The 12,538-nt window shown below is 31.7% G+C and overlaps 1 protein-coding gene across 1 annotated transcript; it reads left to right on the plus strand.

Annotated features, from left to right (window-relative positions):
* Positions 1-4,389: 4,389 nt before the first annotated feature.
* On the plus strand, positions 4,390-12,333 carry LOC124364966. Its single transcript, XM_046820818.1, has 6 exons — positions 4,390-4,529; positions 7,004-7,167; positions 8,548-8,663; positions 9,919-9,983; positions 10,631-10,708; positions 12,101-12,333. Exons 2-6 carry the CDS (start codon positions 7,009-7,011, stop codon positions 12,265-12,267), a joined length of 585 nt encoding a protein of 194 aa, XP_046676774.1. The 5' UTR covers positions 4,390-4,529; positions 7,004-7,008; the 3' UTR covers positions 12,268-12,333.
* Positions 12,334-12,538: the final 205 nt, after the last annotated feature.

Raw genomic sequence — 12,538 nt, forward strand, 5'->3', positions numbered from 1 at the left:
GTTGGTTTTGGGGGAGGACCCACTGAGAATATACACTAATGTACTGGTGAAAACTAACAACAATGCTCTGTTGTATTCCTAAGAACTAGGTTTTATGTATCCGGCAAATTTATTTTTCTTACATTGTTTTTTCGCAAAACACACTCATTTCAAAATTAGTGAAAACGTTCATGTACGTACAAGTATATGATATTATAGTAAGATACATACTTCCATCAAATCATAACACATAGTATACAATGTTTTTTGGTTTTTTGATACGTTGTACATCAACGTAGTAATAACAGCCAATCCTGAAACTCCGTAGTGTATATAAAAATGATTTCAGAGGGGGCTGACAGTTTGGGAGGTCATGAAAGTTTATAAAGTACTAAAAAACAGGGTTCCGGGAATCTCTCTCTCTCTCTTCTCTCCTCTCTCTCTCTCTCTCTCTCGGAATCATCGCTGTGTAGTTGTGTCCTTGCTTGAGGTTAAGTACATCTAGTGGTTGTGTATTGTTCTTTTATAAGGTTACTACTCTATAGTGTTTTACTCATCATGAACTGCATTACTAGATTTTACAAGAGCGTTTGATTCTATACAACATCAACTTTTGTTATCCATAATTGAATCGTATAATTTTAGTGTAAGTACTGTTATTGGTTCAAGTCGTATTTAGAACAAAGAATTCAAAGGGTAAAGACAACGGGGGGATCTTTCTCGGATTGGAAATTAAATAGTATAGGAGTTCCACAAGGCTCAAACCTCTCAGCTTTATTGTTTTCATTATATATTAATAGAATTGATGAACCTATTGTGTTTAGCAGGTTGATGTTGTATGCAGACGACACCCAAATGTATATACATTACCTTTTAAAAGACATTAATACAGCTATAAATAATATAAACGTTGATTTGGGAAATCTGTACAGATGGTGTACTGATCATGGCTTGAATCTTAATATATCAAAATGTAAACTAATAACTATCGGTAACCCTAGGTTAATTTCAAATATTTATATTGATAATGTGTTACCAGTTGTGATATAAATAATCCGTTTTTTTAAAAAATATGAGATAAAGTGATTTGCATGACATAAAGTTGAAGTGTATAAATTTAGAAGATACCGAGTGTAAGTGTGAAAATTTGTAGTAAATATATAAATATAAAGTAGTAAAACGAGATGTAATTGTTATTCTTATTAAGTTTAACAATAATGCCACCACTCAATTGTAAAATTCTGTATTTGTGAAAGTTTGAAGCCTGTCTTGGTGGAGGAGTGGACCCTCGGTCCAAAACCAAGGCAGGGAAAATAAACGAATAATTGTCAATTCTCTCTCTCTCTCTCTCTCTCTCTCTCTCTCTCTCTCTCTCTCTCTCTCTCTCTCTCTCTCTCTCTCTCTCTCTCTCTCTCTCTCTCTCTCTCCTCTCTCTCTCTATTATATATAATAAATAAAATTTTATTAAAGAAAGGGATTAAATTATTAAAGATATGGACATACTAAAGATTATCAAATATGGGAAACTTATCGAATCATTAGAAATAGAGTAAAGACTGTAATGAGAGATGCCACAAATCAATATTTTTCTAGTGTGTTGGGGCCAGATAAGAGTAGTAAAAAAGTATGGGGTGCCTTAAAAAAGTTTGGAAGTAACAAAGAACCAAAAAGTTATCCAAGTCCTGTAGTTGATTTAAATAGCCTTAATGAGTATTTCTGTGGTATATAAACAATAACATTGATATTGATTTAATAGATTATTACAAATCAGAAAGAAATACTGCTAAGTATGGTCGTTTTAAGTTTTACCAAGTTAATAGTGAAGTTGTACACAAAGCTTTCATGGATATATCACGTAATGCCGTTGGTAATGATGGTATTCAAGTAAGGTTTATTAAATTAATTTTTTTAGAGATAAAACTTGTATTGTGTCATATTTTTAATTATTCATTGGAGAAATGTGTATATCCTAGTCAGTGGAAATATTCCTTAGTCCTACCACTTCTTAAAATAAAATATCCAGTAGAGTGTATACTTAGTCCATTATAGACCAATAAACTTATTATGTGTTTTAGGTAAAGTATTAGATAACTTAGTGTATCAACAAGTATATAAGTTTTTAAGTGATAACAATATTTTATATAAATATCAGTCTGGATATAGAGCCTCATTTAGCACACAAACAGCTTTGATTAGAGTAAACTGATGACATAAGAAGAGCAATGGATCAAAGGCAATTGACTGTGTTAATGTTACTTGACTGTTACTAGAGCCTTGGATACTGTAAATCATGAACTCTAGTGTAGTGTCAAAACGTATTTTCTAAATACACAGTGTTTTGTAAAAAGTTCGTTGAATTCTAATCTCTGTAGCACGGTAGATGTTATGTTTTGGTTGAATCTTAATTTACAACATAGTAATAGATGATCCGAATTTTCTTAAACCATGAGATATAATGTTTAAACTAAGAATGACAATTTTGTAAATACTAAGATTTACGTTATGCTAATTTCCAAAGCTTGAGGATGAGGTTATGTTTATAATTTTACTGTTGAACAGAATAAAGTAATCTAATCACTATTACAACATTACTGCTATAATTTGCCAAAATTACTTCGTTTATTAAATAGACCGTTTCATGGTTACCTAAGATTTTTAAAATGCATAGGCTAGGTACACTGAGGCTTTGCGTCGTTGTTCTGTTCCCCATAATTTTATTTTTCATTGTTATAGACATAAAATATAAGTCAAATATTTGTTTGGAAATAATATTTTTGGGATGACCTTATTTGATATTTTTTCCAATCGTATGGAATATTTTGAATTTAAATACCAATTTGATTGTTATTCTAGAAAAAAATGCTTTTTTACATTCGTAGAAAAATACTGGTTATCGGATTTAATTAATATCCAATTTATTTGATTAGTTTTCTCAATGAATGTTCTGTATTTTTAACAAAATTAAAAATAAATAATATTTTCAACCAGCTATTCTTAGAAATATGAAATGTGGAATTTTATAAAACGTTTAGTGAGATGTGAGAAATCAAATAAAAAATTAGAAACATTTTAAATTAAATATATATTATACAAAGATGAGATATATAAAAATATTTAATTAATAATAACACATTTTTGTGGTATTGTTATACACTACAAATGCTAATTCGATTAAAATCGGAAAAGTTATTAAATTCGTAATTCTGAGTGATACACCCCTGGTTTTAGCTTTATTGTTTTGTGCCGAAAAAAGTTACTTATTAACAATTATGAAAGACTGTAATGCACTTCATTACAAGTGTAATTGTATATTTTGAACAAAATTGAGTTTCTTTTGTACACTTTTCCTTGTGATAGTAATATAGGGAAAATCCGCCAAATTATTTTCTTAGTCTTTGCTTGTACAAATTAGTTACCATTAATTTATAATAAAACAAGTGATTTATGACGTTTCAAAATCAGATGTTCCTTCAGATACACAACTTACACATATGACATAAATTGGGACAGAAGGGTTGCAAAATGAATAAGCACCCGCTGAGTTCAAGCAACTTCTATGTGAAACGGAATCTCGAAGGTAAGTATAACATTAAAAACTGAAAAAATCAGCGACTTACATAAATGGTAAGAAAACAATGGAACAGGTGTGTCTACATAGATACTAACTATATTATAAAATACATTATGAAAAAACCCTCCACCAAGCTAAATAAAACAAAAATAAGGAACATCAACAAACGTATTTAAATCTACCAAAGAGCATTAATATTATGCAGTCATTTTTCTGTTAAAATTGATTTTTATCAAACATTTTTTTATTGCCCAACAAGATGCCTTTTCTGAAGACAGCAATAACAGAAAAAGGACTTTTGGTTATTCCACAAAGAACAGCAGGTATTTAAAGTAGAATTTGTGGGCGCCTTATCGTCAGGCTGAGTAATAACTTTTAAAATTAAAGATATTTTTTATTATGTGCATAAAATACCACTGCAGAGAGTATCATTCGTTTTTTATTTTTTTTAATTGCTTTATTAAAGAAATTATTAAATATGTAATTTCCTTAAACTTTCTTCTTTCCACGTAATATTATATTATTTTCCACATAATATTTGTAGGTCGAAAAATCGTTTAAAAACGAGTTCGATATAAACCATTCATATACATATTGTAAAAAGCCACATATTTTCCTTCAACCACCTTTGTTCAGCCCTATTTACAAAACTTTCTAATTTTTCTTATTTAAACGCCTGTAATTTCTCGTAGAGTAATGAAAAAAATATTGTAATTTTTTTGTCTTCAGGGAGGTTGTCCAAAAGGACTTTTGCATTGAAATAAAGAAAACGCATTTTAACCAAAAGACAATTGGATCAACTTAATTTAAATCGCTCTACGTGTAACCGAGTTTGACACTTAATACTCATAAATATCTATTAGATACACACGTGTCACCCAGTACCGCATGAATATGGGTATATAAACCGTCATCTGCACTTGTTCTGACATTACACTAGTGTTCTCTCCTCTAGTACAGAACACCTTCATCCTTACAGGTAATCTTAGTGTTTTCAAAATAATTTAGGATGTGAAAGAAGGGAATTATGTTATTTATAACTACTTAGGACGTAGTAATTTTCTTTGAGTAATTGTGTTTAAGTAACAAACTATAAAACAGTCTGAAAGTTTTTGAGAAATATATTTAAAAAAAAAAACGTTTCATATATTTTACAATTACTTTTTTTCAATATGAGTTACATGAATTACAAATAAATTAAATTCTACAAAACCATACACAAACGGACTTTGAACTACATATATTGAGAATTTAACAGTCCTAGATATTATTATATTTTTATTGACTCATCATATTTAGCCCTAGTTAATGATATTTTTCATAAAATTAGACTAAACTAACACCGGCTATGTCTAAACGAAGAATACTAACGATTCTTGAAGTAGTTTAGAAGTTTGTAATTCCATGTAACTAATAATTAGTACACAGTTTCCCTTGAATATCTATATTCTTCGTGAGGCCTTTAGAAATCAAAGAACGACCAGTTGTGTTTCTTATTTAAGCAAAATAAATTTTTTCATTAAATTCACGTGCCAATGTAATAAATAAATGGTTATTTATCATAACTTTAATTTTTACGGTTAGTTTGATTATTTAACGTTGTACTCTGAAAGTATCGTTATCCATTATTACTTTAAAAAAATTCAAAACGTTCACTATTGGTGTAAATGAAAGTTTGAAACAATTCTTAAAAAACAGTTGTGGTTTAATTTACGTACTAAACTATCTAAAAAAATACAAAAAAACACTTAGCCAAGTCCTATTTGTACAACTACGTAATTAAATGTTATAGTGTATATGAATGAGAATTTTATTTGAACGAGTTTTTTCCGTTGAAAAGACGCCTTTGTATGAATACTTCTTTCTACAGACACCTGATTGATAAGTATTTTACATATAACACTTATACACAATAATCAACCGTTTTGTACTAACCTTTTCTACGTTTTGTCCTTAATGGAAGTCATAAGGTTTCAATACAAACGATACATTTAATATTTCCTCAATATAATTTAATATTAAAAGCGCTTTCTTAAAATAACTATCATCGGTCAATTACGGAACGAGCTAAGACTGAAAACAAACGTTACAGACAAATTAACAAAAAAGACGTTCCTAATTATATTACTACTGTAACTATTCCTTATCTAAAAGGAACATTGGATAAAATTAGATTGAATTCTAAATTTAACATCCGTACTCTGTTTAACTCATCAAAATCTAAGAAGTTACTTCAAACAAACAAAAAACAAGTTAATTTAAACAATAAATAAAGAACAAGAAACTAAGAATGTAATTTGTAAACTCCACGGCGGGTGCTCAAAGACTTATTATATTGGACAAACATTAAGAATGTGGAAACGAAATTAAAAAAAACACATTTTTAATTATAAAAAAAGTTGAAAAATCTAAATTAGTGGAACGTGCTATAAAGGAAAATAACCATATTCTTTTTGAATAATCAAGTGTACTTTTTAAAGAATCTTTCTGTACTAAGAGAGACAAAATTGAGAGTGCATGTATGACGGTTTTGAAAAATGAATGCATTTCCCAACATTTTTTAGATTTCAGACACTTTCCTTCTCTTGGTAAAAAGAATAAATCCGTTCAAAAATTATGAATTGTAAACCATATTTTTCCACATAACACTTCGATAATTAGTTTTTGGTCTTTACTATTAGTTTTAAATCATATTTTAACTGATTTATCGACTGTTGTTTATTATAAAGTGTACGCATGTTTTCTGTTTACATTAACTGATGATGACTTTACCGGGGAAAGCACTTTTAATATTAAATTACATTCTGGAATCATTAAAAATATATTTTCTATTAAAATCATTTCAACATATAATTCACAGTTTATCTTAAATATTAAACATTTAAAATATGTTTTTCAATCAAAATTTTAGTATTCCGTTTTGAAATAGGTTTAGTTTGCTAAAATGGATCTCATATAAGGAAGAGGAAATACTCATTACCACTGTTTTCATTAAAACAAACAATAACAATCCACGATTTGAAGATATATAAATTTATCTACAGAGTAAGGAGTTTAAAACATACTTACAAAGGCCTAGTGGAAGAATTCACGATTTGAATATTTGGAATCTAACAATTATTCTATAAGTTTTTTTATTAATCCAACTATTGATATTCTCGTAAATATTTTTGCCTGCTTCGTCGATACAGCGATATCCGTTAACCTTCTATCATCTTGAAGATTTTCCATAAAATTAAAACTGCGGCAAACGATGAGAACGAAGCACGCAAGATGAACGAACAAATACGTAAATTATGACATTAAGCACATATGTTTAGTTTAAAACCGTGTGTCTAGTTGCAAGTAGGCTATACAATTTCATATTATCATTATCATGTAATTGATACATTTAACTACATTGTGTGATTAACTCATAAGAATATTGTACTTACATGAAACGTGTTATTGCAGCTACAATGTCTGGGGTTCTGGCCATGGTTGTGTTGGCTTTTGCCGCTTGCCTTTCCACAGTCCAGGGCAACTATGAGGTGCCTGACCTTGGAAACTGTTGTGATCCCAGTGTTATTGAATGCCTACCCAGCTGTTCATTTGATGAGGAAGCAGCAAAGGAACTTGTAAGGTTTTTGTTTTTATTTACTTAGACCAGCTTTTAAGCTTGCTTCTGCCTTAAGTCACAATGACTGATGAAGGCCACTCTAATCTAAAGTCTTTTTCAACTATTTAACATCCTCAGAAGATAAGTTCACTTCTGGCTGGTTCACTCCTAGTTGAACCTAAACTGGTTACAGCAAAATGGATGGGTCACTTAAAATTGGGCAACCCTTTCGATGCCCTAGAGCGGCACATCAAATATTAGGTAAAGGGTAGATGGAGGAGGAGGACTGGTAGATTGGGAAGAGCCTCCTCAGTGGCAATAGTTGTTGCTATCCTGATCATGAGGGCGTGCTGTTCCATATCCGTGTTGTCTGGAGAGGGTGATATAGTGCTGACCTCCCCTTCTTCCAGGGTGGTGTGACTGAGATGATGCCTCTCCCTCCTCATTGGACCTTGGCAAGAGAGGGGAGGTAGACTATACCCCAAAACCTTAACCCTCCTTAATGTCCTGTCACTTTGAAAGGTCCTTTTTGGGCCAAAAGCAATGGGAAGTCTCCAACCTTTTGTACTAACCGAATACAAAGTCTGATTCTTACGTACAATGAAAAGTTTTATAATTTAATTTAATTTTCAATTAACCAATAGAATAATTTCTCCTAACAAAGAAGTGGAGCGTTATCACCTGTTTTGGGTCAAAATCACAGCGAATGGACTTAATGTATATATGAAATACATTTCTAACAGATCTTGTTTCATTAGATTTACTTATTTAAAATCCAACTATTATACCCCTAAATATGATTAATATATCAGCGTCGGCTGACATGATAATGATAGAACAAGTTTCAGATATTTTTCAGTCTTTTACGTAGGAGAGTGACGCGTATCTAAATAATCAATTTATGTTATGCCCCTCGGTAAGTTTTAAGCATGAGGAGTGAAAATAAGTTGAGATAAAGTTATTATGGTGATTGGATACAGGGATCGGACCTCAAAATTTCAATGTTTTTCATTTACTCTTTTTAGTAAACGATCATTATTGTTTAAATACTTCAGTATTACTGACATGTACTGTTGAACGATCGTTCTCATCAAAGAAACGGGTCAAGAACTTGGTAAGGAACAGAATGGGGCCTTACTTTCTGTCCACTACGGGAAAATATCAGTTGTCTGGACCCCTCCTTCCTAACTTTTTTCCTGGCTACGTTTTTGTCGCTGTCATCCCATTGCGACTCCATTGGTGCAATAAAGATGACTTTCTTTCTTATGGAAAAATATTCAACCAATTAAAAACAATTTGGCTCTTCTATACGCAAATATAAAGATAATACATGGCAGTTACATTTATGATCACATTTACCTATCTAATGATTGCTAATTATTCATCTTTGTGCTTACAGTCATGTTTTCTGACGAGGTACCTATCGTGCAGATTGGCAGATTACTATACTTGCACATCTACGAATTTCATGATTGAACACCAGGAAGGCGTTATCGAACACTACTGCAACTGCTCGTAAGTATACTTAACTAGTCATAATGAAATAACTAAAAATAACTTATACTTAAACTTTATTGAAGAGTTTGTGATGAAAAAAACAAAATTTATCAATCCATAGACTTTAATAGCACCTAATAGAAATGTGACGTCTCATTCTATTACTAAAGTTATTATGAAATTGAACTTTTAAAAACAGTTTCGATCTACTTTTGGATTCTCGAATCACTGTAAAATAGAATAATGAAAATTCGATAACGGATTCAAACACCTTCCCAAAACCTTTTCTCCGTTGATGACTTAATCTTTTTCGAAATATATCCAGGTACGATGTCAAAAAAGAGCCCCTCGCTTCACGACCAAAATTTTAAAAGGAATTTACATGCAAGAAGAGCTGGATCACGAAGTCCTAGAGAAACCAACCCTATTTTATTTTGATCTTGGAAGATGTTGGTTGATTGTTAAAGTACGGGAATCGTGTAGTATGCAGATTATATCATACTCTCCAATACGAATTCAAGCAAAGAAATGGAAAACTGACATTAGCGGAAGTCAATCAGATAGAACCACTCTCCACCCGCCATTATCTCCTCACCATCTCCTCGATTTCATCCTCAACCAAGAGTTGGCATGGACCGGATTCAATTAACTTCGTTTGTGCGAAATGCTCCTTGGCATTTATCTAGAGCAAGTTGACAAGATTTGTCTAAATCAGTTGCTTTGCTCTAACTTTTCCTCGTGTCACCTATGCTTTGATGCTTTTGGGAGGATGGCTTTTTACAAACCTACAATACGTTTTCGGACTTCAAAAGTTATACTTATACAAAACTTCATTAGAAAGTATTGGAAAATAGAACCTAATAGTTTGACGCTGTTAATTCTCCCCCGTCTCTTTGTTCAGGAGACAGATAACTATTGTTTGTACATTGGAAACTTATAACAATTAGAGACGTACATAATCATGAAAGTAGAATAACAGATATCTGTCGATCAGTAAAACAATGAAGGGAGTGTATGTCACCCTTTACAATAAGTGTTCTAGTAGTCAAAAACCTATCAGACTTCTAATTTCCCAGGAGTTAAATAATTGTCTAACAAAATTAATAACCGAACAGGATACACGAATGGGATGGAAAGGCAACCTCATTTTGGTGATCAATAAATCAATTCCTCCACTAAATATTATAAGTGTGGCAGATTGCTGTAGTGAATGGTAAAGTTTAATTCAGAAGGATTACCATTTGTGATGAATCAATATTAACTTTTTTCACAGGTATTCTGAAGCCGTAACTGTAAGCGTTACGTATGAAGAAGATCATACCCTCCTCGTTACAGATGGTAAGTAATAGCGGTTTGTACGTAATAAAATAGTAGATTTTAGTTTACCAGATTAGATAGATCGCTACCCTGAAACACACACTTTCAACTAATTATTTTTACAATTTACGTTCAAACACATTTCAATACTATAAAAAAAAATAAACATAAATTAAATTTTATGCATCGAGTATTAAGTGAAATAAGTTTGAACTGCAGAAATTCACCTATTTTAAACAATAGGCTAAATAAAAAATTGCTTAAGCTCAGTCTCCATAGCAAAATTATAATTTGTCACTAATAGTAAAAACTTTACTACCTTGTGTGAACTTCACATGTATTCAAAACTAATCAGAACAACTCAGAATCAATTTTTTCACTGAATTTGATGATTTTACCTTCTAAAACACATAAAACAATGCAATATAATTACTAAGCCTTTTATATTAACCAAGACAACTAAATAGTCTTTTATTATTAATTAAGGATCCTGAGATACTGTCTTTTGACTCATAATATGTATTGCTTCTATCAAAACTATATTAAAGCTAAACGATAAACCAAATTTAATTTAATAACCCCCTTGTATTATGTACTTTAAACAGTTTGAGTAACGATTGTATTTTGTATGTATTATATAAATGATTAATGATCTTTTATTTTTTTAGGTGAACACTGTTACAAATGTTACATTTTTGCTTACGTACCGGGTAAGATTGTCGGGATGTATTGTTGCGATCTGAACGGTAAGTATTGTTTATGATTTACTACAAATAAAAAGCTACTTGTTCAAACCTTGGTAGTACAAAAACACACTTGTACACAATTTGCTATTTCATATAGTACAATAGCAACAAATGTGCTATTAGGAATTAGTTAATAAGTACTAAGATGTGCAAGTAGACAGATGTTTTTAAGAATTCTGATTTGGTTCCTGACCCTATCAAGATAGAGACCTCTTATCGCACAATATTTTGAGGGCAAATCAAACTGATCTGTTTAATTTAAAATTGCATGAAATGAATTTTTCAAAGATTTTGATGCAAAGAGAGGCCACAAAGTTTAAATCCAATACATTCCTGAAAATACCCAAAGATGTTATTCTTTCAGTCTGTAAGTTCCAGTTTGTAGAACGGCTAAGTCACCAGCGTCCATCTTTTCTGTCTTGATCTCTTCCCAGGAAGGTTCACCTCTGGGTATTTTATACCTTTCAGTTGAACCTAGAATAGGTATAGCAAAGTCCGGCGTGTCACTTACATCTTGACAACCATATGTATGTTCAGGAGCGGCACATCACTGACCGAATGTATTGGGATAAAAGGGTTGGTCGATAGGTCAGTTAACAGCGGAGGAATACTGTTGAAGTGAGTGGAGCTTTCTTCGTGTTCCTACTCTAATCATGAGGGAGTACTGTCCCTATTCGCCTTGACTGAAAGAGTTTGGAACATCCCCTTCTTCTAAAGTGTCATCTTGTATACATATATAGAGCCCACTATCCCCCTTAGGAAGGTCATCACTCGGTCCGTCAAGTGAAGAAATCACACTTCCATTCACCGCACCTTCCTTTTCCTATAACTTTTTCCAATTATTAGAAGCTGTATAAAGAAGAAGTAGATAAAAAACAAATAATTCAATCACCTAATTCCTATAAATACTTTATTGATACTGATCAGTGCTAATACTGATACGTAGATAAAAAAGAGCTCTCATGATACATGGAACTATGCAAATGTTGCTATGCAAAATGTTATCTTCATTGATTAAACAGTTTCAAAATTATTAAGACAAAGGCTTGTTTGGACATGTTCTTGTGCATACAATTTACTTAGTGCTTGTTTATTTGTGTTCGGCAAATGTCCTTAATACAATAATAACATCCGTTTAAGGCTAGGTCGTAAAAGTCAATAAGGCTATGAATAGAAAGTTAACGGAAAAAATGCTATTAAAATTACTAAGGTTAATATATGCAGTATAATACAATAGAAATAATATAGTCCAGTGGCTAGTACTCGTATACAAAGAAATTTAAGTGAGATATGAAATCATTACAAGTTAGGTCTGAATACTTACATTTACATAAACTAAGTTATGAACATAATAATATAACAAATAATATCTGATATTCTGGTGATATGCAGGGATTTTGCCATCATACATTTCTTTACATACTGCGGTTGGTTTGGCGAACTGGTACCCATACGTTTACGCGGCTAGGCAGATACTCCAAACTTGCGGGATAGACGATGGAACCTACAGTTGTGCTGAGTGCTGCTACGAAGGTCACTGTTATGACGTTTGCCCATGAACTAAGCGTGTACTCTGTAAGCGTGTGAAATTGCCTTAAAATAGCAAAATAAAAGAAGCAAATAAAGTGTTGTTTTATTTTATCTCCTATTCCCCACATGTGATCGTACAGTAGCTAGATATGATCCACGCGATAACTAGAAATCAAACTTATTTATAGGCTTGGAATTTTACATAAAGTTTATTTTCTAAGAGGATCATAGGGAGTCCCATTATTGTGTATGTTCATGGGATTTGGCTGAGCGTGCGACCTCGTGTCGTCGCAACCGGAA

Source organism: Homalodisca vitripennis, chromosome 6, assembly GCF_021130785.1.
Source record: "Homalodisca vitripennis isolate AUS2020 chromosome 6, UT_GWSS_2.1, whole genome shotgun sequence".
Classification (NCBI taxonomy): Eukaryota; Metazoa; Arthropoda; class Insecta; order Hemiptera; family Cicadellidae; genus Homalodisca; species Homalodisca vitripennis.

Excerpts from the sequence above, each read along its gene's own strand:
- LOC124364966 (XM_046820818.1), top strand. The coding sequence starts at position 7,009 with ATGTCTGGGGTTCTGGCCATGGTTGTGTTGGCTTTTGCCGCTTGCCTT. Across the intron at positions 7,168-8,547 it reads AGGAAGCAGCAAAGGAACTT|TCATGTTTTCTGACGAGGTA; the intron begins GTAAGGTTTTTG and ends TTGTGCTTACAG. Across the intron at positions 10,709-12,100 it reads GTATTGTTGCGATCTGAACG|GGATTTTGCCATCATACATT; the intron begins GTAAGTATTGTT and ends GGTGATATGCAG.